This window comes from Brienomyrus brachyistius, chromosome 7 (assembly GCF_023856365.1).
Source record: "Brienomyrus brachyistius isolate T26 chromosome 7, BBRACH_0.4, whole genome shotgun sequence".
Lineage (NCBI taxonomy): Eukaryota > Metazoa > Chordata > Actinopteri > Osteoglossiformes > Mormyridae > Brienomyrus > Brienomyrus brachyistius.
The window spans coordinates 7,203,874-7,229,857 of record NC_064539.1 but is presented as its reverse complement, the minus strand read 5'-3'; the positions used below and the strand labels follow the sequence as shown (position 1 = coordinate 7,229,857).

The following is a 25,984-nucleotide window of genomic DNA, read 5'->3' as shown; positions in this document are numbered from 1 at the left end:
TCTGTGAGTTTCTAACAACATGCACTTTGCCTGCCAAATTTTAAGTCTATGGGGTTTGAAAATGCAGAGGTACTCCGTATTACTTTAATACCGTTCATAAAAAGTTTACCAATTTCACTGCACTACTTGAATGTCTTGGTTACAATAGATCCGCTGTATGCATGCACCCAGGCCCTGCACCGCGGTAGTGGGGAGGGGGGGGGGGTCACAGCGGTCTACATCCCACCATCCGCCACTTTGAATTTACGTGGTGCCTGTCGGGGAGCCGAGGTTCTGGTCTGGGTGTGAAACTTAAAAAAGCTTGATACCTCTTAAATACGAGCCGAGCAAACAAGGAGCAAAAAGACGAGAAACATGTGGGGACGTCAGACGCAGAAAAGGTATAAAAATGGATGTTGATTTGTACAGTGGGGGCTCCTCTTTTCGCATGCAGCGAACCCCTCTTTGAACAGACCTAATAAACGGGAAACTTTTCCTATCCTAAGGTGTCTGCATTTTATATGTCCGTACAATCATCAGAGTCATTGGATGAAAGTGTCAATTTCACGAACGAACTACCATCCCGTTTCTGACCCAAATGTAGTGAATGCATGTTTGAAATATTAATTTTAAAAATACCAGTTTATTATAAGATATAAATCATATTATAGTGGTTCTCATCACTACTTGCAGCACTTGTATTTTATTTGCGAGGTCAATGAGGGATATCCATCATGTTTTGGTTTCTTTATTTTATTTTTCTTATATGAACTTATATTGTGCACATTTAGTACTTTTTTTTAAATCACCTTTTAAAGCCTAAATGGTTCTGTGTCATCTGTAATAAAAGCACACCGGTAAGGTGGTGCAGTGGTTTTGTGATGCACTGTAGCCGTAATACCTCAAGGTTGTGGGTTCATTTTCGGCAAATTCTTTATATTAGTGCAGGTTTCCTCCCATAGTCCGAAGCCCGCCTTGCTGCCTGGGATGCCCGGTTCCCTGTGCTTCCCGAGAGAGGCTCCTGTGACCCTCCGCTGAATAGGCGGGTAGAAGTTATGGCAAAGCTCGGTAGATTCCATGCTTCTAAATTCCTACTTGATCGCCCTTTGAATTACGCGTTGGCGATGCATGTTAAACTTCATGACTGGCTGTAGTGGATATGCAAGCACGATTCAGGAATGTGATCGCCCGTCCCCCTCGCCCCCCCCCCCCAAATTCGCCCCTCCCCCCCCCAAACCATATGAAGTAGTTTCCGGTAAAAGTCTATTTCAAGCGATCCATGCTTGGGACTTTTCCCAAAGCGTAACGCAACTCATGTTCTGTTTAATCGTGGGATACGTGATCTGAAACTCATCTGCTTCTTAGTGATACACGATAAGTACTGATTCATAAACACAGACAGGACCGCTGCAGTTATGGATGATGGTAACGAAAGCCAGGCATTGAGGACAGCAAAGGTGACTGAGCCTGGTAATGTAACATTTACCGTATAATCGTTTTACCGAAAATATATATATACATACACACACACATACACATACACATACACTTTTTGCATTTCCTTCAACTTGTCAGATACTTGTTAGTATTGGTAATATACATGTATATTGATAATATATGTAAAATTTATACTTAAATAAACAAAGTCAAATGTTGCAACAGTCCACAGGGCCAGTTGCAACATTCATTAAAATGTAATAAAATTATTCTTTAACATCATTTTGCTATTTATTTACTTTATTTGTGCACAGACAGGCTCTTCGCTAAGTTATATTGGCTGTATAAAGACAAAAATTAATAAAAGGAAAAAAAACACATTTTGAAGTAACAATCATGTTTTGGTTAATTATCACAGTGCATTTGAACTACAAAGAAAAAAATGCATGAAAGTTCTTATTTATGATAGTCAGTTCAGTACTGGGCCTGTGTCGCTGTGCATACTGTGTCAGGTATCCTATACTGTCAGGATTAAAGACCAATTTGTACCTTTGAGGGTATAACTACTTGTAGGTAAATGTACCTTTGAAGGTACAGAAATGGACTCCATTAATGTTTGTTCTTTGGGTAACAAAACCGTTCCAATGTTGAACCATTTTTTTTCTGACAGTGTTGGAATAACACAGGGCTAACCCTGGCTCTCTGTTTCAGTGTCGGACAGCTCAGGCCACTGTGACTGGTGCAGCATCATAATGGTCATCTTCTCTGTCCTGCTGACTATAATCACCCTGCCGGTGTCTATATGGATGTGCATAAAGGTACAGAGAACCATAGGGGATGTGAAAAGCTGTTAGTGTTGACACATCATAGCACAGAACAACAACAACAGCACCCGGGGAGCAGTGCTTGGGGGCGGTACCTTGCTCAGCAATCTTTCAATTACAAGTGCGCTCTCCTGACCATAGGAACCAAGCGCTTTCCTTGCGTTCCACAGATTGTGAACGAGTACGAGCGTGCCATCTTCTTCCGTCTGGGCCGACGCGTTGGTGACGGACCCAGAGGACCAGGTGAGTGGAGAGTTCACCACCCTGCATTTCCTCCCTGACAGGAAACGGACAAGCTGTGGACAGGAAGTGAGGGGCCGTTCCTGACTGTGCTGATAGTTATGGGGTGGGATGGGGTGTGGGGGAGGGGGGCATTAGCTGCTCTGGTCAATCCTTTTGTCTTATAGTTGGGGTCTGGGTTTGAGTTACCGCTGTTGTGCAGTGAGTCCCAGAAAAAGCATTCATGGGTCATCTAGTGAGCTCAGCCTGTCTCCCTGTCATTGCTTGATAACAACTCTGCTTTCATCAGAGCTAATCTTCAGCTTTTTGACACACACCTTCTATGCGTATTTGCAGAGTGTGATATTGAAGATGTTTTCCGCTCAATAAAAAAACAAATAGTTTGATTTACCTGATTGTCTTGCACCAAAGTGGCGTTTTGTGGACATCAATGTAGTTCTGGAATCAGTGACGATCGTGTGCTCATGAAAGGAGGGCGGGACCAATGCCAGGATAGCCAGTTAAAGCAAGGTGGGTGTGGTCTTTCTAGCACATGTGGCCTGATAGCCAGTTGTATTTGTGCATTCATAATTAAATACAGATTGTGATAGCTGGAGTGCTTGCATTTCCACCCATCCATTTTCCAAACCGCTTGTCCTACTGTGTTGCGGGGGGTCCGGAGCCTATCCCGGAAGCAATGGGCACGAGGCAGGGAACAACCCAGGATGGGGGGCCAGCCCATCGCAGGGCACACTCACACACCATTCACTCACACATGCACTCATATGGACAATTTAGCAACTCCAATTAGCCTCAGCATGTTTTTGGACTGTGGGGGGAAACTGGAGTACCCGGAGGAAACCCCACGATGACATGGGGAGAACATGCAAACTCCACACACATGTGACCCAGGCAGAGACTCAAACCCGGGTCCCAGAGGTGTGAAGCAACAGTGCTAACCACTGCACCACCATGCCGCCCCTAGTGCTTGCATTTACTTGCTCTAAATATACGGAGAAACGGGGTCGAGTCCGAAGCTGCAGGACAGTGTTAGATGCCAGCTGAGTGCCAGATGAAGCTAATATACCTGAGTCAAATGGCAGTTTTGACTCCGACTGGGAAAATAAACCCAAGACACCCAAGAAGTAATCAAAACACAGTTTATTCACAATTAATACAAGACATATCAATTTAACCAAATATAACATTAATGTAATTCTAACAGGTGGCCACAAATTTCTAAACTATACCATCAAGTCAAAACAATTACATACCTCAGCTGAGTGGGCACAGAGTAACTGCAGAAAATATCTGATTACAGATGTAGATTCACGTAGCGCTGTATCTGGTGGCCCTGATTACAGAGTGTCTCCCTTTGCTACTCTGGAGCTCTTTCTTAAGTATTCCAAACCAATTGACAGGATGTCTTTGAAGACTACATTTTCTGACCAAATATTGTGATTGATTATTAGGGATTGTTGGGACTGTGTTGATCTTGTGTGTATGTCTTGGAGAACTGCTGACCTTATCAATTCTCCGACCCTCAGCCAATCGAATTGCTTTAGGAGGAATGTGGGAATTCCTTTGTTCCACCAGGTAATAAGATCCTCCACTTTGGTGGGTTTAGTCTTACTTTCTATATTTCTCTTATGTGAGAACATACTGCTTTAAGGTTGAGAGTATTGCACCCGTCGTACTGTGACCATTCAAATGAGACCAAACATGGGTGTAAGTGTCCCCAATGTTAGTCTAGGGTGATACCTCCTGTGTTAGTGTGAGTTAGCGAGTGTAGGATAGGAAACCACAATTTAGCAGGCTTTAGTGGCATATTTCCTACTTTCCAACCACCTGTTGTATAACCCTAAGGCCCCCAGTTAGGGCTAGGGTTAGCAATATGAGGCTAGGGTTAGAAAAAAGTATGGCATTTCCAGACATCAACATGTGTTTTTATGACTGATCTCCTCCCCCGTAGGTTAGAAATCCACAATATAGGAGGCTTTAGTGTGTCTTGAGGCAGCCAGGCCATGTCGCTGAAATTTGGCTGCAGGGTTGTGGCCGCCCAGTGGGGGTGAGGTGTCCCTTTTGATGTGGTGATCTGGTGATTTGCGTCCAGTCTTGTCGGAGCCGGTGGACCTTTGCCTTAGGACACTGGGTGGAACATTGCAGGCATGTCAGAGGTCAGACCGGTGGGGCCTGCAAGGCCTGTGGCCTATGATTAATTTTACAAAGTAGGCTAGATAATCTTTGTTTTTCTATACAGAGAAATGAATGGCCTGCTACATTTGCAGATATGTTATGTCAGAGAGAGTAAAATGTTGTTGGGAAATGACTGGGCGGAGGTAAGTTTTTGGAAGGATTTTCATAGCAAGCATGAGAAAACATTTTTTTCCCCAATTCAATTCAGTTCAATTCAATTCAATCTAGAGAGGGCCCCTGTTTCTTCATCGTACTTCTTGGGGTGTCCACACATTGTGGCCCACGTCTGTTTTTACAGGCTTGGTGTTTTTAGACTGGGCATGCATGACCGGAACACATGTCAGCAGGAAGGAGTCGGCATGGTCTGCGATTCATGGAGACAAACTCATTTGTTACAGGTCACCTCACACCCAGCTCAACCCCTATGATGTTGTTACCCTGCACTGCCTGCAGAGGGCGTGGCACATAACAATACTTCTCATAATAAAACTGGGGTTTTGTGGACATTACTGAGCAGATGTATTAAGAGTTTCAGGCAGACATGTTGCCTCTCTTTTCAGTGATCTCAGTGGAGGCCCAGTCTGAAACAGTCACTGTTATAATGAGTTTTTTCAAATTCAAGTGTTAAATCTTACCTTTTGATAAAATGTTGGCATTATACATTAATACGTTTCTGCCTGAATCATCTGCATCAACCACCAACCAAAAACACTCAATGCAAGGCAAAAAAACCACACGAATTCCGATCTGACTCACGTCACGCGGGCACGAGTGACACTTATTCGATCTAGGACGACATATGAAAGTGACTCAAATCTGATTTGAAAAGATTTTTTTTGTGTCCACATAGTCTTAAAAACATCAGATCTGTGTCACATTAAGACAAAAAAAATAGATATGAGTCACTTCAGCTTGATAATGTGAATGAAGCTTTAGTGTTTTGCTGAGGACCACTGAAATGAAGGTCTGGACCCTAGTACTGGGAATGAGTTTCTTTATCAGTAGATCTTTCTGCTTCCTGTTTGGGTAAGAGGTGGTGGCATCCTGTTATGCAGAGGGAAAGTGGTGCTGAGCTGCGTGGTAGCATTTTATCGTTGCCCTTTTTTGTTTAGCATGAAGCAATAGTATCCTGCCTGTTAAATGAACGACTCAATAAAACGTGTGTTTGCCTGTGTGCATTTCCTCAGGTCTGTATTTCATCCTGCCGTGCATTGATAACTTCATCAGAGTGGACCTGCGCACCGTCAGCTTCGACATCCCCCCTCAGGAGGTACGGCTCGCTACACTCAGCAGATTCCCATCAGCCTCTGGGGCCCCTTTGTGACGTTATAGGTATCTGCTCCCCCCAAAACTCAGTCACGGTTCCTGGACAGATGGCAGCTGTAAAGTGACATAAACTGACACGCTTACAAACACTCCACCGGCAACCGTAGTGCGAGATGACAGCAAGGCCCACAGACGACTTCATCAAACGCTGAACATCGCTGTGCGGTTTTTCAGCTTCATGACTTATCAAACTGACGAATAACCAAACTGAAGAAACATTTCGATTAATTTTCATCATGGGCGTCCAGCCCTGGTCCGTCAGAGACTCTGGCTACGTGGATTCTCAGTCCAATTCATTTCAGCCTTCATCTAATTTCAGTTATTTAATAATATACGTTACATTAGATTTAAATGGTGAATCACCTCGCCTGGAGTTACGTTAAGTGCCATTAATTAAAATGGATATCCTGAGATCTACAGGACTGCAGCTCAGGAGCCTTAGAGCTGGACATGGCCATGCCTAAAACCTGGGTTGTCTGGCCATTACCAGACACATAGATTAACCACTTTGAGTAGATGCATCCCATTGTTTTTCAAGGGTAACGGTCACTTACGGCGGACATCCATTGCAAAACAGGAGCCACTATTATAATGACCTTTTCAAAACCCAGGTTTTAAACATATCGACTTTTATAAAGGAATTAATTAAGTATCTGCTTTAACCCAAATGTGCCGTGTTAAACTCAGACCATGTCCGCGTGTTCCTCCTGGTGTGACCTTTGACCTCTGTTCTCTCACTCGCTAAGCATTTCCACCCTGTGCCCCCCTCCAACCGCCAGGTGTTGACGAAGGACTCGGTGACAGTGAGCGTAGACGGGGTGGTGTACTACCGGGTCATGAACCCCTCACAGGCAGTGGCTGAAGTCTCCAACTTTAATGCCGCCACCCACCTGTTGGCTCAGACCACCCTGCGCAATGTTCTGGGCACCAAGAACCTGGCAGAGATTCTGTCTGACCGGGAGGAGATCACTCACAGCATGCAGGTATGGAGCACGGGCTTCAGAAGGTAGATTCAGAACTTCCTGTAAAGCATTTCGTGGTGGTGATGGATCAAAAGCAACAGGCTAACCAATCCATCACTGAAATACACCTCACTGTTAGCGAGGAATGCTGGGAGCTCTGTGCTCTGTGGAAAGGGGACTTGGTGTCAGCGGTAATGGGACACACTGACCCCTTCTCTGCCTTGTCGTAGTCCGTCCTGGATGAAGCCACAGACGCCTGGGGCATCAAGGTGGAGCGGGTGGACATCAAGAAAGTCGAACTGCCCCTGCAGATGCAGAGGGCCATGGCAGCTGAGGCAGAGGCAACGCGGGAGGCACGGGCCAAGGTGGGGTCCTTCCCCCTCCCATCCTCTACACACAGTGTTTGTGGTTTTTACTCCGCTTTACTGAAGCCATTCACTGGATCCCAACAAGGGCATAGAAGCCAGGGGTGCCTGTAATTTGATTTCTTTTGTCCCCTCTATAAATAGACCTTTGTCTTTATTTTATTAAGTCCCCCCATAGGCGTTACTCTTGGGGGAGCAGGTAGGACACGTCCCACCCATTATTCAAAACAGTCCCACCCAATATCCAATTTCCAAGATTTTGCTTTCAAAAATATGAATAAATTTGTCAGGTCAATTCGGTTCACATCTAACCTACTGATCAAGGGGAGAAAAGCTTAGCCGACAATTTCAGCTGCGATGATTTCAGTTTTGAATAATGACAGAGGGTGGATTTGACTCAGTCACTTAAAGGATCTGCCCCCCAGTATTGAAAACACGGTGAATCCTTTGTTGCCTCCAGAATCAGACTTAAAGGCATGACCCCCGTTCTAGGGTCCCTTTAAATAGTCAGTGGTTTCCTATGACTTACATATGCAGGATATACCATCAGCACACACCCTGTATGACTTTGTAGTTCAGAATTACCGAAAAACACTAATGCATATCCTGAGGCTCAGTACGCTAATCCCTCTATCCATCCCTCCCTCTTTGCTCCTCTATCCCTTCCCACTGCGCACTGCAGGTGATCGCGGCAGAGGGAGAGATGAATGCCTCCCGCGCCCTGAAGGAAGCCTCCCTGGTCATCGCAGAGTCGCCCTCGGCCCTACAGCTGCGTTACCTGCAGACGCTGAACACCATCGCCGCCGAGAATAACTCCACCATCATCTTCCCCCTACCCATTGAGATGATGCAGAGTTTTGTGAAGCGCTAAGTGGTCAGTCCTTATGGTGTCAGCCATTACAAATGCAGGCTGGTATGTCTGAAGATGTGCGTCGAGCTGTTCTGGTTGCTAAGGGCTGTGGAGTTTAGGGAAATTGTGTCATTATATTTCTGTGCACTGATGCATGTTTTTAGTGTTTATGAAGTGCTATACTGCACAGCCATATCTTATATAGATTAAGACCTTTTTGTATAGATATCCATTGCATTATTTTTAAATTCAAAAGTAAGGGCGGGAGCTTGTTTGTAAGGGTGGGAGTGGGGGTCCTTTCAAACTTCATGATTGTGAGGGTAGTCTTTATAAATGCCTGTTGGAATATTTGAAAATGTGAATATGGTTTTCAATATATATTATTCATTGCTATTAATAACTAATCTTTTTCCATTTTCATTTATATATACTTTTATGCAGTACATGTCCTGTGAAATGGCACTAAGCCTCTAAGCACATGGGCTCTTTTATGAAATTGTATCGTTTCATATCTATAGTTACCTGTCAGTCTTTAAGAAGCGGCATTTTCCAGAATTGACCATAGTTTACAGTACGTTTAGCCTACCCATATTATTCAAAAATTAGCTTTTTGTAGAAATCTATGTATTCCTTGGTTTATTTTATGTTCACTTTTAAAAGATTTTGTAATTACGTTTTTTTTAATCGAATACCTTTCGCTAAAAATCGAATGTCCAATAAATTTGAAATAATGAAAAGGAAGACAAATACGTGACTACAATATGGTGCTTAGAAGCTTTATTTGTAATGTCCAAAAATGGTGAAAACTTTAATGTAAACGACCGATATCATTCAGGAGGCCCGTTATACGTCGCTCTTTACGTGTATATGAAAATGACAAAATAAAACTCGAATCGGTCTTTTAATCATTGTCCTTTTCCCTTCTTGATAATCTGGTTATTTTTCTTATAAATAAAAGTGCTGGGTTTTTGTCTCTCATTTTGAATTTACTGTTAAACGCACACTGCCGTCTATTCCCTCTTTCGCTCATGTATTCATTTCCCCGTCATCTATTGATGTGATAATTGTTCACTGTGTTTTAATTAGGATGCCAAAACTAATTTATCTACCTCAGCGGATTGACCAGGTGTCACGCTGTAGCCCGTCCACACTCCCGATCTGAATTGCATACATTTTCTCGCCCACCAGCTGTCGAGAATCGGCGGGTAACGATCGTGATTTAAAAGGTACGTTTGGTGCCGATTTAATGGGGTAAGAAGCACCATAATGACACTGCTGTCATGAATACCGGCAATAAATAGCCCACTTTATAGCCCTCTGAGCAATTTCAGTATAACGGAAACTAGGTTTAAACGTGAAAGGCAATGTTCAAATCCTAACCTTTAGCTGATTACTGAGCTTTTATTCTCTTAAAATTCAGTGCGGAAAATACAAAAGCAATACAGGAAGCCATGCAGGAGCTATTGACTTTGTGTGGTACCGAAGGGAGATGTATGCACTTGACACACAACTCACATGAGTTGAGGTTCCATATTTAAATCTAAATCTTGTTAATAACTGACATCGACAGAATAGAAAAATGCCACTTGTATTTGCAAAAATAGCACAAAAATAACTCCTCCTTGGTTATACTATTGGGCTGCATGATTGTAAACATGTTCATTCAGGGTTGCCAACTTTGGGCAGCTGGCTGGAGTGAAATTTTCAATTCGAGACTGGTCTGTACACACATGCACACGCATTTACATGTATGTGAGGGTTTTATTACCTTGTAAATAGTCTGCAAGGTTTGCAGACTTCCCCAACGCTTTTGATGCAGCTAATTTTAGGTTTATAATGGAGTAAAGGAGACTTGCCGTAAGATTTATTGCATGGGCCTGAGAGTGTGTCATGCCAGATGCATGAGAGTTGGCAACCCTGTCAGTCTGGCGTTAAGTTCAAAATTCCTGATAGCACAAATCTAACCGAAGTGAATCGGCTACTTTGAGGAAGTGAGTTTTTGCATCAGAGAAGGCGTCTGTGGAAGACGTTGGCTGGTAGAGCAATGGCCAGACAAAGGCCGACGTCTGCCTTTGGTCGGTGTCACCCTCACGTCTGTACTTCCTCCTTGGGACTTCATGACTGCAACCACAGCTGCTCGGCGTCCATTTTTTATTGCGAGCTGGTTGCTTGCTAATGGGGATTTTTTAGTGGACTGGAATGGAGTGATTTGCCATGTTTTGCAATTCTTGTTGATAGGCTTGTCGCAGCAGAGACCAGGCAGTAGGCGGACAGGATTCGAGGCGAGGGAGAGGAGGGAGGAAACGCCATGGGAACACTGCCCGAGTTCAGATCTCTAGTTCAGCCATGGCGCGATGCAGAGGGTCGGTGGTCCAGTAATCGTAATCCCAGCCGAGGAACCAGCCGGTGAATGTAGGCGGCTCGGACCCTTGCTTGATCTTCACCACTGGCGTCCGACGATCCCGGTTTGCGGGGTCCGTCTCAATGTAACGGACAGCTGCGGGTTAGAGGCACGGAGGACGGCGTAATGCATTTATGGTCATAGGTAACTTCCTGTTTGCATCTCGGTGTAAAAGATATAATCCAGATTAAATCGCCATGCGTCACTAGGGAATGTCTAAATGGATACTTTGACAAGCCTCCGCAAAGGGCTGCTCACATAGCTATTAAAAGTTTATGCATTTTACATTTTTCTAGCTGTCTCTTTCATCCAATGTGAGTCTACGTCCTCGTCTACTCATTAGCTGCCCTTTATGACTCACCTGAAGCCATTGCTTCAGTCTTCTCTTCCTCCTGGGCTTCATTTCCGATCCAGACAAAGACCTTAAAGTTGAAACATCAGTCTGAGCTTAATCCCATCTGCTGCATATTCATCAGAATCCACTGGATCTATTCTCCGATCTTCTGCGTAGGAGGACATAGCCATTCTGTTGCTTACCTGGTCCCAGGTGTCCAAAATCATGACGTCGTCAGTGGCCAAGTCGTCTTGGGTCAACTCTCCCGGTACCTCCTCAATCTAAAGGACAAGAGGCGCATGACATTGTTTTGGGTCTTTTGGTCCCCTGGAAACTCAACATCAGTTCTTATGTCGCTATTATGTCAACGCAGCACTGCAGAGAGCCTGGAGGAACCTGGATAAAAGGCAGCCAATCAAATTGGAAATATCCATTCTGCTATTCAATACAAGGAACTTATCCGAGTCAGGGTCACAGATGGGTCTGGGGGAGCATCTCAAACAGCACAGAGCACAAGGCGAGGGTAGACCCTGGACAGGATGCCCGTCCATCACAAGGAGCACACACTATAGACAACTTAGAGACATCAATTAGCCTAACTCCATATTTGGAGTATGTGGTGGAACTGGAATGAACATGTGGACTCCACACACATACAGAGTAGAGGGGTGGTGTGTGGCTACAGTGCGGAGCCACCAGAAATGTTCAGAAATGTTCAATTCCACAGATGTCTGCAATCCGTGAGCTTCCTCTGATAGGTCTCAACATCGCTATCAGTGGAGTTTTTGTTATACCTATCTTTTAAATTCAGAATGGATAGCAGTTTGTCGTCTATTGCAGAAATGTTGCCATGACGTTGTGCTCAAAAGTAGGGATATTATTTTTTTTGTAAACTGAAGTAGACAGTGCCCCCTTGTGGCGACTTGACTATAATGCATTTACAACATTGAGGGAAGGTGCAATCAACGTACAATGAAGCGGCCAGTTTTGTTGGAGCAGGCAAACAGTCTGGGTGGGTGGGTGTCCATCTTGTCCTTTAGCCTGGTGGAGGTGCGGTACTCCGCCTTGCCTCCGAGGGCTCCCCAGAAGTCGTCTGTTGCCATAGAGACACGGAGGCAGTGGTGAGTGGCATAGGAACCTGCTCGAAAGAGTCCACTCCCCAGAAGCTGACCTAGGCCATAGACATCGCTTATCCATTGCTCATCATCATTGTGTTGTTCTGTTTTCCCGTTTGTGGCATATGCTGCCTGTAGGGTAACTTGATAACGATGGTGAAAACCAGACATTACAATACAAGCAAAACAAGAGAAATACAAGCATGAACTTAACAGAAAGTGACATGTGACTTGCTTCACCCTTTAGGATATTCACATCTGCATAGCCCCAGAGTTCTTATTTCAAAATCCTGACTGCAGTTTACTTTAAATCACTGAATACAGAACAATGCTAGCACTGTAGAGTCTTGGTAACCATCCGTAAGCAACTATAACCCAAGAATTGCTCAATTTACCAAATCCTCAACAATGCAAGTGCATCACACTTGATACATTTCTGAAATCCTCAGCTGTCTAATCAGGATAAATCTGTAAGCCGTTACTCATCCAGCTAGGCCTCCTCCCCCCTTACCCGCTTCCCCGCCCTCTGCCAGCTTGGAAGGCGACACGCCCAGGATGGCACACAGCTGCTGGGCCCCTTTTCTCTCTGCGTCGCTGGCTCCCTGCCCCAGCCACAGGAAGGAGGCCGTGGGGGTGACCAGCACGAAGGCGTCATTGGAGTTAAGGTTAGAGGCCACCGCGTCAACCTTAGAGAGAGAAACGGAGATCAGAAGCTGCAGGAAGCAGTGATGGTAGAAGGCGGTCTTCTTGTTTCTCTGTTGTCATGGCAGCAATGCAGTTTCACCGCAGTTTTCCACGTATTATACACACTGGATCCTGTCCCTTAACCACTGCAGCAATTTCCCACGCTGGTCCGGACTCACCTCCACGGCACGTGCACACCCAGCTGTGTTGGACCGTACTTGAAACAGCCGCGTTTTGCCGGGTGCAGTCTGACCCCCCTCTCTGGAGGTGCCCCCCTTGTAGACCACCATAGGATTCCCCCCGAAGAGGCTCATGAGGTGAGAAGGTTCCTTGCCTTGGACCACTCGCACCTTGAAACACACAAATTAGACCAAATCAGCCCAACATACATAAAACATACATACTTGTTTTTCTGTTTACAATTGTAGTAAATAGTGATATAAATGCTTTTAAAGTTCTTCTTCAAACTCATGCAAAACAAGTGAACTGCCTATAAACACATTCAGAGGTGAAGTATTTTCGAGTGCTCCTTCTTCTAGGCACCAGTGTACGATCCCGAGTTCGAGCGGGCCAGCAGACAGCTTAGCCTCCTGGTGTGGCGGATTGAGTTCAGACCACTAGGTGGCAGAAGTAAGCAGGGCAATCTAGTGGAATGCAGTGCCAGTGCCAGTTTCCCCATGTTTTTCCTCCCAGCATGCAATATGCCTGGCTATCTTACAACTGGACATTCCCTGCCTAGAGGAAGGAGTGGTTATTAGCATATAAGTATAACAGAATCTTTTCTCCTATTCCCAAAAAAAAGTTAAATATGCTTCTCAGCATTACCTTAAGATTCACATTTGCTCCACATACTGTTACATATCTGGACTCAAGCTTTTTCCAATCTTTCACAAAAGGTAAAATGCCCAACTCTGAACAGATATGATTAATGCAAGCAACCTGGCTCAGTGAGATGGAGCAACAGGTAAGCAGGCAGGAAGTGGGGAAATGAGGAAATGATGGGAGGTGGGAGTCCCCCAGAGTCACATGGTTATGAGTCTTTATACACAGCATGCTGGAATGCTTGTTACTCTTTTTAACCCCCAAAATTCCACATGCCCAAGTGGACTGAATCTTCTACCTCGAACAAAATCGCCGGCGGCCATTTCTAGTCTGTTCTGTTACATGTAGGCCGTAAATTCTACAGATGCATCTTGCTGGTCTAGCAGATGGCTGGTTCCCTGATTTAGCAATTTTTTTGACCTGTTACCCCCTCTCCCTTGTCTAGAAGGGGCCTACTGATCCGTAACTGCTGAGAGGCTGAGGAGAACACCGCCCAGCTCCCGCACACGACCTTGGGTAAACAGCAGCATGTAGCTCACATGCAGTAAAGGCCAAATTCTTCTGGAAGAGGTTGTCAAATAGATGAGAGGGAGGCTTTCCTACTTGAGACAAAAATTGGTGGACAGGGGGAGGGAGGGGCTGTGTATGAAGACCTGAGAGACAGCGACTCATCTGGGGGTTTGAGAAAATACCTGTGTGGTAATGGAAGCACCAGCAACCTGAGACAAGGAACAGAGAACTAGGAGATGGAGAAGGACAGGGAAGCAGAAGGCTGAGGATGGAGGAAGAGTTAAAGGGAACAGAGTCCCTGAAGACCCCAGACACCGACAGAGAAAAGACCGATGCTCTGAAGCAGAACCGGGACATTCATACCGAGGCACTTTGGAACATGGGAGCGGCCGTCAAAGGTCCCCACCCCCAATGCTTCCCAACCCGGTCTTCAGGGACCTCCCCAGCTCCCTACCGGTGCAAAAATGTGGATTGTCCGGGGGGGGTCCCTGATGACCGCGCTGGGAAACAATGCCCTAAACATCTGACACTAAGAGTCTCAGTTATTGGCTAGTGGAGCAGCTTCTAATTGTCCAACAGGACAAGCACTGTTTCAATACCAAAAATGAGTAGTATGCTGTCTTAACCGTTAAACCTAAAGATTTAATGGCGGTAAGACATCTGAATTGCGTCAGTAGTACTGGGCTAATGTAAATCAAGCCAAATTCCCCCCCCACCCAACAGCCTACACATAAATTACCTGGACTGGTCCCCCACCAAGCTCGTCATCCAGCTGAGTAGCAAGGAGAGCAGACACTCCGATTTCATCCTGTGTGGAGTCCATTCCTTGCCTGAGAAAGACAGAGATATATTCTTTTTACCCATGAAGATACTGACCTAATTCTTGTACTCATCCTACACTGTTTCCCAATGGAAAATGTAACAGACATGCAGCTGGTGTGGTTTTACGATTCGTGTTGGAAAAAATTACCAAGGAGGACTTTTGGTTTGAACAGTGCATGCACTACAAATGCCTTGGGAGGGATTTCTAACCATTATTTAACGTGTCATATAAATATATTGTTCGAGATGAAAGTACGTCTGACATTTGAAGAATACAAATATTTGAAGTTTAAAAGAGATTTAAAAACACACTGTACTCTCCAGACAACCGACAGACAGTGGTCTGACAGTCTTTCTTTTGTAATACTGAAGGTGACCATTAAATTCATGCCTCCGTTTTAGCCAGTCTACATAACTGCTGCTGTCCTGGTTTTTATATGGCTTCCAGGTGGGGGGTGTGGCCTAGCCCCTACCAAATGTAGATGATCTGTCCTTGGCGGCCTCCATGCTGGTAGTTGTACAGGATAATGTAACTATCTCCCCCATAGAATTGTCCGTAGGTGGAAGGGTCCACGGGCACCTTGTCCCCCCCTTCGACACGCCAGATCTGTGGAAAAAACGTTGAGCGGGTTACTAGAGGGCATTACTGCCACATGATTTTAATTTATTTAATTGCTTTGGTGGAAATTTCAAAATCTAGCTTTCTTACAACCAGACTAATTTCTCCTCGTCCTATAATAATGCAGGGGTTCCAAATCCGTTCTTGGTGCACCTTTAATTAGTGAATTCCATCACTTTTATGTGTGATATTCATAATGAACTGTATAGATAATTAAGTAATGGGGGTACCTACCCCAGGGGACTGAAATCCGGCAGAGACAGGGCATGCCAGAAGCTGGGCCTGATACCCTGATGTACTGACCATCACAAAGATGGAAGGAATTCTCACTGCTGGTCCCTTGTAAGCATACCGGCGGCTAAGCACCTCAGTGGCATCTTATTTACCTGCTTCTGGCCACTACCGTCGTCCACCATTCCGTGCTGGGCAGCCATGGCGTGGGACTCGTGCAAGGTGGCAGCGTCGAATGGCACCTTTTCGATCTTAGCGATGCTGTTGGACACGTAGGCCATGCCCAGGCCCACCGTCTGGTCCACATCACGCCAGTTCTTGAAGAACTGCTTGAACAGAGGTGTCTCCCCGTTCTCAGGCAGAACCTGCACATGGGTTTGCTTGGAGTAGCCCATCTTCTTGATGAACTCGTCGGCAGCCTTCAGTGCTGCCTTCCTCTCCTCCATGTCGGCCTTCATGCCTGAGCATGGACATCGTCATCAACAACAGAGCCGGAAAACAAACACTAAGCATTTTGGAGCAGGTAGCGTCCAAGATGACGCCTCCATCCTGGCCAGTGATATACATGACCAACCTTGGAGCTTGTCTCTGAAGGCCTAAGTGTATTGAGGACCCTGAGGAGCATTTAGGGTGCTAAAGACATCAGTCTAACCATTTGAAGAACTAGCCTGTTCTTTCTTCTAGCTTTGCTGTACTTCCAAACCATCTCCTTAGTTATCAGAGTACAGACTTTAAGACCAAACGCATTTGTGTCTTCAATGGGCATTGTTGAGGGTGTTTTTCTTATATACATCACAACTGGCATATACGTTTTGCCATGGCAACCATAACAACAAGCAAGACTCCCTGCTGATCACCTAACAAACGAACAATTTTAGTCCTCCAATGACTGTACACTGACCTTTCCAGATAAAAATCTTGCCATTAGAACCATGATCAAGAATAAAGCAGTCACTGGATTCCAGAACACTCTGAGAGAACGGGTTCTCTGATGCAACCATGGCAATGGTCATTTCCCCAGTAGTGTCAGACACCTGGGGGGGTTAAAGGAAAATCACACAATAATGGAGGTAATTGGCCAGTTACTCCAAATTAATACAATGGAAGGCCAGACACTGATGTAATATCTAAAAACTTCAAGCAGTTTAACTAGAATATGGCTGTTTCACAGCCTATTTGTTGATGGTGAGATGTAAAATCAATTCTGCTTCCAGTTTTAGCCCTTCATCCTCTGATCTCGCACCTTGTATAGTTTTGCCAACTTCCTGTTAGACGCATCTGCTTTGATGTCATCAGAGGCTCCTTCGGGAAGGTTCGGCTTTGGTCCCAGAACCTACAGCCGTCCAAAATTAATATGAATGTAAAACTCATCAGGAACATCACCAATGTGGACCCTTCATGCTGGGCTTTAGAACTCAAACAGCTTTAAAATTGTTTTGACGAGATACATGTGTCATTGCTTTGTGGGCTGAACGTCATTCCCTAAACTACTCCAAGCAAACTTCAGGAAGAGCATTCACTCCAGTGCCCTGGACCTACCTCGAGTATCCTCTCTCTCTCCATCCCCTCATCGCACACGTACACCCGAGCACGCCCACTGCGCTCGTTATCACGAATACCCTTGGCGACCTGCGTAGCTTTCAGCTTCTCGAAGCGGTTGCTTTGGGAGCCACACCACTGGAAAATGTCCTGTTGATGCAACAGATCAATATGAGCCTTTAGCTGAACACGGAGAAGTAAGAATGAGGACGATTTGGAGAGTCTTTATGCAAATGACCCTCTGTACAGCTTTACAATGTATGACGACTTTGAAAAACCGTGTGATATCCCTCTACTCTCCTAAACTCCAGAAGGACCCTGTTCATCTGATGTCCACTCACATTGCCGAGGTCCAGGATGAAGCAATCTCCCTGGTTAAAACTGTCCCAGCTGACGGGGACCTCTGTTGCCCTGACGACACGACGACCTTTCACCTGCAGCAAACGCTGGACAGTAACCTCATTGGTGACGACGTGCTTGAACCCTGAAGCCACGCCCCCTTCCTAAGCCAATGAGAGCAAAAGAAGGGTTGTTTCTTTTGTGTTTTACCTTGACAACAACAATACAGGCCACAGAGGCATTTTGTTTAGACTGGATGCCATGGTGCTAGGAGCTAAATCATCGTACCATGTACTTCAGACCAGACTTAAAGTATCCCAGGAAGGCATTGGACTCATGACCCTGGACTTCACGGTACTGAATGGGTTTGCCACCGAGGTAATCATCCATCTGCACGGTGAAAATGGCTGCAGCTCCACTTTCATCCTGTGAGCAAAAATCACCTGCAGCCAGAATACAGTTTTAGTTTAAGACGTGCTACACAATTCTGTTTCTGCTTGTAATGGAACAATATTACGCTGTCACGTTTAAGCCTGCCCGTACTATTCCTCAGTCTCTGCAAAATATTTCATGGGCAAAAGAAAAGATAAAACAAAGAAAAATTATCCGGTATAACTGGTAAGGAGAATGCTGAGCTGTCATGTGACTTGAGACGACTGACAGTCCAGTCTCCACTTTCTTACCCAGAATACCCCAGTCTTACCCAGCCAGAAGTGCAGGTCGTACTGCAGGTTCCCAGAACGCTGCTTGATGGTGTTCAGGATAATGTACGCATCGCCCGTGTAGAAGCCCCCGTACAGGTTCTCGGGCACCGGCACCAGGTCCAGCTTCTCGATCCTCCACACCTGGAGGCCAGGCTGTTTGCCGGCCCGCTCGAACTCGGGATGGTACACCATGGTGCCTGGAAGAAGGAGCGTTCGGAAGACATGTTAGGAGACATTACTTCAACATACAGGAGCACCCCCGTTAGCAGATTATAGCTCGGCGCTTTTTTACAGTAATGCCAATCTCTGATTTTCATTAATGACACTTTATTGATCCCTGCGGGGAAATTCTCCCTTTTGCCTACTCCATCGTGCTCTCTGTGACACACATGTTGAAGTTGGGGGCTGAGGCTTAGAACACCGAACCACACGTTATGTATGCTATGCAGCTGTAACGTCCCAGAACCAGCTGTGAATTTTTAAAGAAACAGCATTTAAATCAATCTGCTGTCTAAGCTCATACTCAGAGGGTGCAAAACAATCATGATCCGTAGGGGAACCGTCATAAGTAATATTTTAATGCATGCAGTGTATTCGCAATTAGCTGGTAGTTCTGGCCATCCCAGTCATGCTGCAGCACACAGCTTGTTGGGGCTGGTTTTGGAATGTTAACGGGCCAGGGAACATTAACATAGCAAGAGGCCCCTGGGCTATTTGAGGAAGCGATGGTAAAAGTTGTTGACCGAGGTGGGTCCCGACGGGTTAATTTGCCGGGTGTGGGGGTTGGTGTGAATGGGCTCTGAATCAGATTAAATTGCTGGTTCAAACCAGGATACGGCATTTTACTATTCAGTATAGAACAGTCCCATAAAGTACAGGACGGGTGACTTTAAGTATAAAATTTCAGTTAAGGTCCCTTTTTAACAGGAGCCCCTGGGCTTAAGCCCAGGTAAACCTGTGCACTAAAGCGCCCCAGTTAACAGATAATACAAGAATAATCTAGGAAGGAAGTGAAGAAAATCTATAATTTCTCCACTTGTATTAATTTTGCATTGCAAACTTTAGTTAGTAGTCCAGTGCTGCACGGCACAGCAATTGCGTGTGAAATGCGCATTTATGGGGACTGGGTGCGGATCGCGAGGAATCGGAGACCATCAGCTCGAGATTCGTCTAGCAGCATCTCTCAACTGTCTGACAGGATGCCCTCAAGGTCCGCAGGCTGGGGGATTAAGCGCGGGGGCAGTTCCGGTTCAGGTGGCAGTATCTCTCTGTTACATCGCTGTCACCTGAAAGCCTCCAGCGGGCTGCTGTATCGCTTTAATCCCACGATTCTCGGGAGACCGGTTAATCTGTCTATTAACAATAGCGACGTGCCATTCATCTGTCTTTATGAGATGCAACGTTGCCAGAAGGGATGAAAATCGACAATCGCTGCATTTAAAGCAAAGGAACTCAAAGGTACTACAGCAGAAATATGTAAAAAAAACGTATTATATGAGAGTGGACGGTGAGTAAATGTTTACATACGCAAACTATTCCTTGTGCGCCCTCAGCAAATACTACTAAGAAGGTAACGTTGCAGATGTGATATGCTATTACATTTACATTTTTAGCCGAGGTTTTCGTCCAAAGAGACAAATAACACAAGTGAAGCAAATAACATTCATGTTGTCACTGAGTCGACCAGACATAAATGCAGCTAGGCCGAGCATACAGTAAATGCCCAGGTGCGAGTGTAAGCAGTGTGGCAGCTACACAAGTACACATAACTATTAACAAAGCAAAAATAAACCACTCAATGACCAGAAGTGCAACGTGAGACGTTTTACAGTGGTGATCATGTCATTTTCTGCAGGTGATCCTGGTTATAAAGGACTGGTTGTCTTAGGTGAGCACCAGTAAACAGCCTCCTCCAGTTCCACACCTCCCAGTCCCCACGTAGAGACAGCGGACACCTGCAGCCCCACTGCTCTCCAGCCCTCTGAAGCTTATGTTAAATCTACTTTACCCTGCAAAACTAAATTAAAATTAAAAAGACGATACAGGCCTTCGCAGTGGGATGTGGTTTTACATACGCAAACAGCATTCCTGGCATCTCTGATCTACAGTGCCAGGATCACAAAAGCACATCAAAGACCCAGCACTACTCCAAGGCCAAAGGATTTGCATAACAAGCATCATCTGCATAGGAATTGGAAAAGAACCCGCCCATGCCAGCCAAACCCTTTCCATGAGGATTTCCTGCAAACGCCCAGGCTTTTGCTGGATGTCTCACAGTATCTGACTCTGGGAAAAAAAAAACATGCCAGTGATTCATCCAGGGGGAAATCAGTAGGACGGCCCCCGATTGGATAAATGTGTCACGTGATCTAATAGTACACTGCAAAGCACTGGTAATTTGCAAAGCACTGGTAAACTGGTAACAGGATTGAGATACCATTTATTTATCAAAGTTTAGATCCTTTAAAATTTCCTCTAAATGTTTGAGATAGTGGAATTATAATTAACTGGCCGATTAAGACTAATAGTCATACGTGACGCTGCCACCACACCCATCATGCAGTTAACAAGTGACCCAGATCTGGATGGCCTGTCTTCACTCCTGGTATAAATAAGCCAGGTCACATGTCTGCAGCAGGCCGGCCCACTGTAGGATGGAAAAACAGGGCCGAGCTTCAGTACCCTTGGTGATTCAGGCAGCGAAGGCCTCTGCAGGGTGACTCAGCCTTGCCGACATCCACAAAACCCCTCCCCCACCCCCCCCCAGCTGTCGGGCAGAGTATACTGAGAAGGGCTGCTCTTCCCTTTTTTCAGGCCTGAAAAAAACAACTGTACCACAACCACCCAGTCCAGTTTGGGCCAGTGACAGCTGGGGAAGCATGATGATGATAATGATGATAATGATGATGATGATGACGGAAATCCACTGCTACATGTAGAACATCATTTGGATCCTATTGCCCAATTCTGTGCGATGCTGAATGAGTTTAAGTCACTACATGACTTTTTTATTAAACAATGACGGTGTTCAGAAAGAAATATCTGCAGGGTGCAATTAAATTATTTTCCTGCAGAACATTATTAACTCAAAAGACACCTCCAGATATGTTACAGAGATTCCTCCCAGGGGTGTATTGTTCTTGCTGGAACTTGATTGGTTCTGCAGTGGTGGGAGGGGCGCAGACCCAGAGCACAGACCCAGGCCTGTTTGAACGCAGCGCCCGTACGGTTCGGCAGACAGCTGTCCATTTTTCAGGCTGCAGACTTTATCTCAACTCGGAGATTATTCCGAAATCACGCGGCCCCCCGAGACTGAAATGACTGTGGAAACTAGGAAGCAGTGGCTGGCAAACCAAAGCAGCCAGCGTTCCCTGTGTATACAGCCACTGTTTATGCCTACACCATACAATAATGTTCTGTAAAGCCAGCCTTCAGGCATTCCTATTTAAAGCAACTTAGCACAGCTTGTAATATTGGACTGAGCCCTTTCACACAGCTGGGTATTTGCTGAAGCAACAGTTTGTAACCTGCAAACGGTTCCGGAAAGAGTCCCCTTTATGAAAATAACAGGAAAAAAACAACACAGGTCTCGCTGTGTGGTGATGTGAGTGTACCATGGTGAAAAACAGGGCACTGTCAACTGTTTAACTGGTCTCCATGGATCTGCACCCCCCCCACCCTATTTCATTTTTGAATGAGTCACCCATCCTGTAAAATACCCCCCGCCACCCAGCCTTGCACCCTGGAGGCTCTCTTGTCTCTCAAACAGTCTCCTAAAAGGGCAAATTGCTTTATTCCTCAACCTGGTGCATTCTAAGCATTCTTTCGATGGTAACCACCTTGTCCTGTTGTCTCTGAATTACTTTATGACTTTGCAAACATTGGAGTGGATTTCTAACGCCATACTGGGCCTTAACACACTAGTGAACATGGAAATGAGGTCAAAGTCTAACCAGGAACTAATGTATTGTAGTCATGCTGTCGTTTGTGGGACAAAACCACGCCTGACAGGGCAAAATTGCATTAATTCTGAGTTCATTTGCTATTCTCTGAAAAAACGCCCACAATAAAAGGAAAAGTCCGCAATAAGTTTAACGGTTCCGTTTGCATGCTATAAAACTATTTTAAGCTCTTCTAGTTTGGCAGCTGTGCGGATTCGTAATATAACCGCCCCACGTTAAAAACCCAAAAAGTGTTATTGAGTGCCAAAAAACCACCATCATACCCCGAAAGCCCGTGTGACCACACCCATGGACTTCAGCTCCCCAACGGAGCCTAAGGCAGCAAGCAGACTACGCCCACAGCTGAGGAATGACCCATCACAGTGCTACATTCAGACCACTTAATGAATCACATCGATGCATCATTTTGTCCAAAGGGGAAGGGTGGTATGCCCTTATTTAGAAGGCGCAATCAGGGACCAACATACTTACAAATGCACTGAAGCAGACAGTTACTGCTATTGACCTATTACTATTATTAAGTTAATGGTATTGGTCAGTGCACGACTACAGCAGCCGTCCTGACTGAGCAAATGCATCAACTGAAACCCAGAGACACAATGTTTAATCCAAAGGACTTGATTTAATGTTGACTGAAAGTCCACAGACTTAGTCTGGATAATTTCTCTAGCTGATTATCAAGCCTACCAACACAAATTCAGAATACATACATATATGTAACCTTTATAGATCACATTTCATTCATTACACATCATTTACACTCATAAAACAACTGCTTAGCATGTCTCATTGCACACATGAGAAACATGGAAAATGTTAATGTATCCGGCATCTCTCATACATCCACTCACAGCTGCAAAGACACCATTTTCAACACAAGCCTTTCTCTTCATAGCATTTAACCACCAATGGATACCCACTGTCATAGTTCTCTTTTTTTGGGGGGGGGGGGGGAGGAGGCAAGTCCACTTTTTCCCTTCCACAAAACCCAGCTTTGATCCCTCTGTTAAAATACATCTACAGATGATTTTCAGTCACAACGGAGGACGTCCAGCCTGTTATGGAATGTGTAGACTTTCTCAGTTATGTTGATGTTTGGATGTGTGTGTGTGTGTGTGTGTGTGTGTGTGTGTGTGTGTGTGTGTGTGTGTGTGTGTGTGTGTGTGTATGCTTTTGATTGCATTTCCTTTTAAGCGTACAGTGAAGTCTTTTGTGTGGCAACCAAGAGCCTCATCCTGTTTGCACTCACTGCAAACAGCTCTAAACAAATCGCAAACAGTCCATTAAAATAAAGTACAAATCTGTGCGCTATGGAAGTGGCTCTTCATGTAGACGCGCATCAAGGCATGAATGGTGTGCTGGGTCTACAGGCTAGGACATGAGCACTGTAATGCAGTGAGTAGCAGAAATGTTAGTGCTGACTGACTCTGAGCAACTTGTGTCCTTCAAGGCCTGTACAAGGGCTTTAGAGTTTCATGGGACACAAATAACCGCCTCTGACTGTCATCGTTATCGGCACTTTCTGAACACTGCAGCGCGACAGACTGACATATTTAGAACAGGACTTGTGTTTTGAATTTGTGTATTTCCATGGTGATTAGTAGTGTTTGTGCGCAGACAGGATATGTGGTTACTGCATGTGGAACGTCACAGATAACACAAGGAACTTTTAATGCATTTCACAATGGCCTTTTTAACGTTTAGCTTAATTTCCTCTCAGTCCAGACACCCTGAGGTGGCTGGTACCTGCATCGATAATGTTACTTCTGAGTCCATTTTAGCTTGTTGTAATTACGCATCACGCTCGGTAATATGACCGCAGCATTTATGTTTGTTCACTGGTGTTACTGGCTGCATAACTCATCGTTTATTTATGCATTTTTTTTACCTGCTCACAGTAACTCGATCTGCTAAACAGGATTCTCTTTTTACACAAGCTCTCTGATTATCCGAGGTGGTGCAGTTGTGATTTTTGTCATTTTTTTCCTGTGTTAAACTACTTCATCCTGTCAGGCAATACCAAAATGTGAGCAGGCCACACCTATGGAAAGCAGGCATGGCGATCGCCCAGAGGGTCATACGATGCAGGTAGACAATACCGCTAAAGGAATCATTTTAGTTTAAAAATAAATAATAATAATAATAATAATAAAATCGAAGTTGATTATATATGAACTAAGGAACTGATATGGAATCAGTTCAGCTGGAGTAAAATATCACCTGTCCATAACTTATTATGTTGAACGACATTTATATTTTTCTTAAACTACATTACCCTTAACTGACGATGATGAACTTTCCAGCCTAACAGTGATGTTCAGGTCTGAGACAGTCTATATATGGTAACGTTCACAGAATCTTTACAATTTGCTCAATAGTTTGTATCACTTTGAGTGTTTATTCTATTTATTTATTTTAGAAAAGTTACCTACGTATCACAACCATTTCAACATGGCATATTCTCACAAAAATGACAATGAAATTAGAAAAGAGTCCGCTAGTGGCTATAAGAATAAGACAATGTGCTATTCATTGGAGTATACGTCAACGGGGACACTTTGAAAAAAAATGATATAAACGCATTTTAATTATATTAACTTAAAAGTTGTAACAGATTTCGGCATCAGATAACCACAGAAAATACAGCTTCGTCGTTCTTGCAGCATGAAACTAGCGCACCGCAAATTGTGATTGAACTGATCATGCGCATTTTGCTCGTTTTTACACCCCTGGATCCATAAAACCCTAAATCGATGGTGTTACAGCTTGAAAGGGAAATTTTCTTTACCTGATGCTGAATAAGTGGAATATGTGTGAGGCTGCAACGCAGGATTTGCTTCGCTAAGAGATTTCCGCCGTGCAACAGTACGTGGCTTCTTCGCAGCAGTTTATATGCTCGGACTGGGCGACTCCCTGAGCCCAACACACTGAACACCGGCTGGAAACCCCTCCCCCTGAATTAAGAGAAAGCCTGCCGTTGGGGCTATTTCTATCTGGGCGTTTATGATTAAATACTAAGATTATTTACTTTACAGCTTAGATCGATCCTTCCAATCATAGCGCATAAATTGGTGTTACTCTAAACTTTTGGATTTAACCGAAACTATTTACACGAGAGGTGGGATTTCAGGAGCGACATTAACAAAACTTTGTTAACTTTTGAAACTTTGTAAACTTTTTGCATGCATTCGATGTTTCTCATGGAAATGTCTTTTAGGCTTTCGCCATTACATTCGACGGTAATAATATCCCTGTTTGATTTCTGGAATTACTTTAGTAAAGCTAAACACTAAAGTAGGAATGTTCAAAATAACAAATTCAGAATCTATATACCCTTTCTAAAACATAATTCATAACGAGCAATCATAGTTTATGATAAGTTTGTTATTATCATAGTTTGTGAGTTTATGGTAAGTGTAACGATAAGTTAAAAATAATTTAATAAAAGCCGATACCACGCAAAATCCAGTGTACACTTTAGACATAACAAACTTCAGGTGCTTGTCATCATCTTTGCTCTGTCAGATACCCAGTAATTTAATCTGGGCGTTGGCACTTCGTTTTGTTTGGCCTGTTATGCTTTTCTATAGCCAGATAAATCGTGAGGTCGCTGAAGCGGCGACATAGGCTATTGCATCTTGATGTGACGTAATACAGTAGAATTCCCTATTTGGTTCAGGTTGCCGTGCGCTCTGTATTATGAGATCTCATCACTTACTGTTGTTAACTTATAGTGTATTCATA

General features: G+C 44.7%; 2 protein-coding genes across 4 annotated transcripts; one reads left to right on the top strand and one right to left on the bottom strand.

The window, feature by feature from the left end:
• Positions 1-1,239: 1,239 nt before the first annotated feature.
• LOC125745865 (stomatin-like) lies at positions 1,240-9,063 on the top strand. Of its 2 annotated transcripts, none has more exons than XM_049019105.1 (7): positions 1,240-1,436; positions 2,128-2,234; positions 2,411-2,483; positions 5,843-5,925; positions 6,761-6,964; positions 7,174-7,308; positions 7,991-9,063. In XM_049019105.1, the coding sequence occupies exons 2-7, from the start codon at positions 2,169-2,171 to the stop codon at positions 8,177-8,179; spliced, it is 750 nt and encodes a 249-aa protein (XP_048875062.1). In that variant the 5' UTR covers positions 1,240-1,436; positions 2,128-2,168; the 3' UTR covers positions 8,180-9,063. The 2 variants fall into 2 exon arrangements, with proteins under 2 accessions (XP_048875062.1, XP_048875061.1); XM_049019104.1 differs by having other exon boundaries at positions 1,240-1,449.
• A 476-nt stretch (positions 9,064-9,539) lies between these two features.
• LOC125745864 (gelsolin-like) lies at positions 9,540-25,183 on the bottom strand. 2 transcript variants are annotated; one of them, XM_049019102.1, is made up of 17 exons: positions 25,029-25,183; positions 18,278-18,475; positions 17,863-18,017; positions 17,577-17,738; positions 17,236-17,385; positions 16,940-17,029; positions 16,598-16,730; positions 15,852-16,156; positions 15,320-15,453; positions 14,764-14,854; positions 14,207-14,233; positions 12,872-13,042; positions 12,520-12,694; positions 11,865-11,986; positions 11,097-11,174; positions 10,921-10,981; positions 9,540-10,655 (listed from the first exon to the last, which is right to left on the bottom strand). In XM_049019102.1, exons 2-17 carry the CDS (start codon positions 18,468-18,470, stop codon positions 10,486-10,488), a joined length of 2,217 nt encoding a protein of 738 aa, XP_048875059.1. In that variant the 5' UTR covers positions 18,471-18,475; positions 25,029-25,183; the 3' UTR covers positions 9,540-10,485. The 2 variants fall into 2 exon arrangements, with proteins under 2 accessions (XP_048875059.1, XP_048875060.1); XM_049019103.1 differs by lacking the exon at positions 14,207-14,233.
• Between the last annotated feature and the right edge of the window lie 801 nt (positions 25,184-25,984).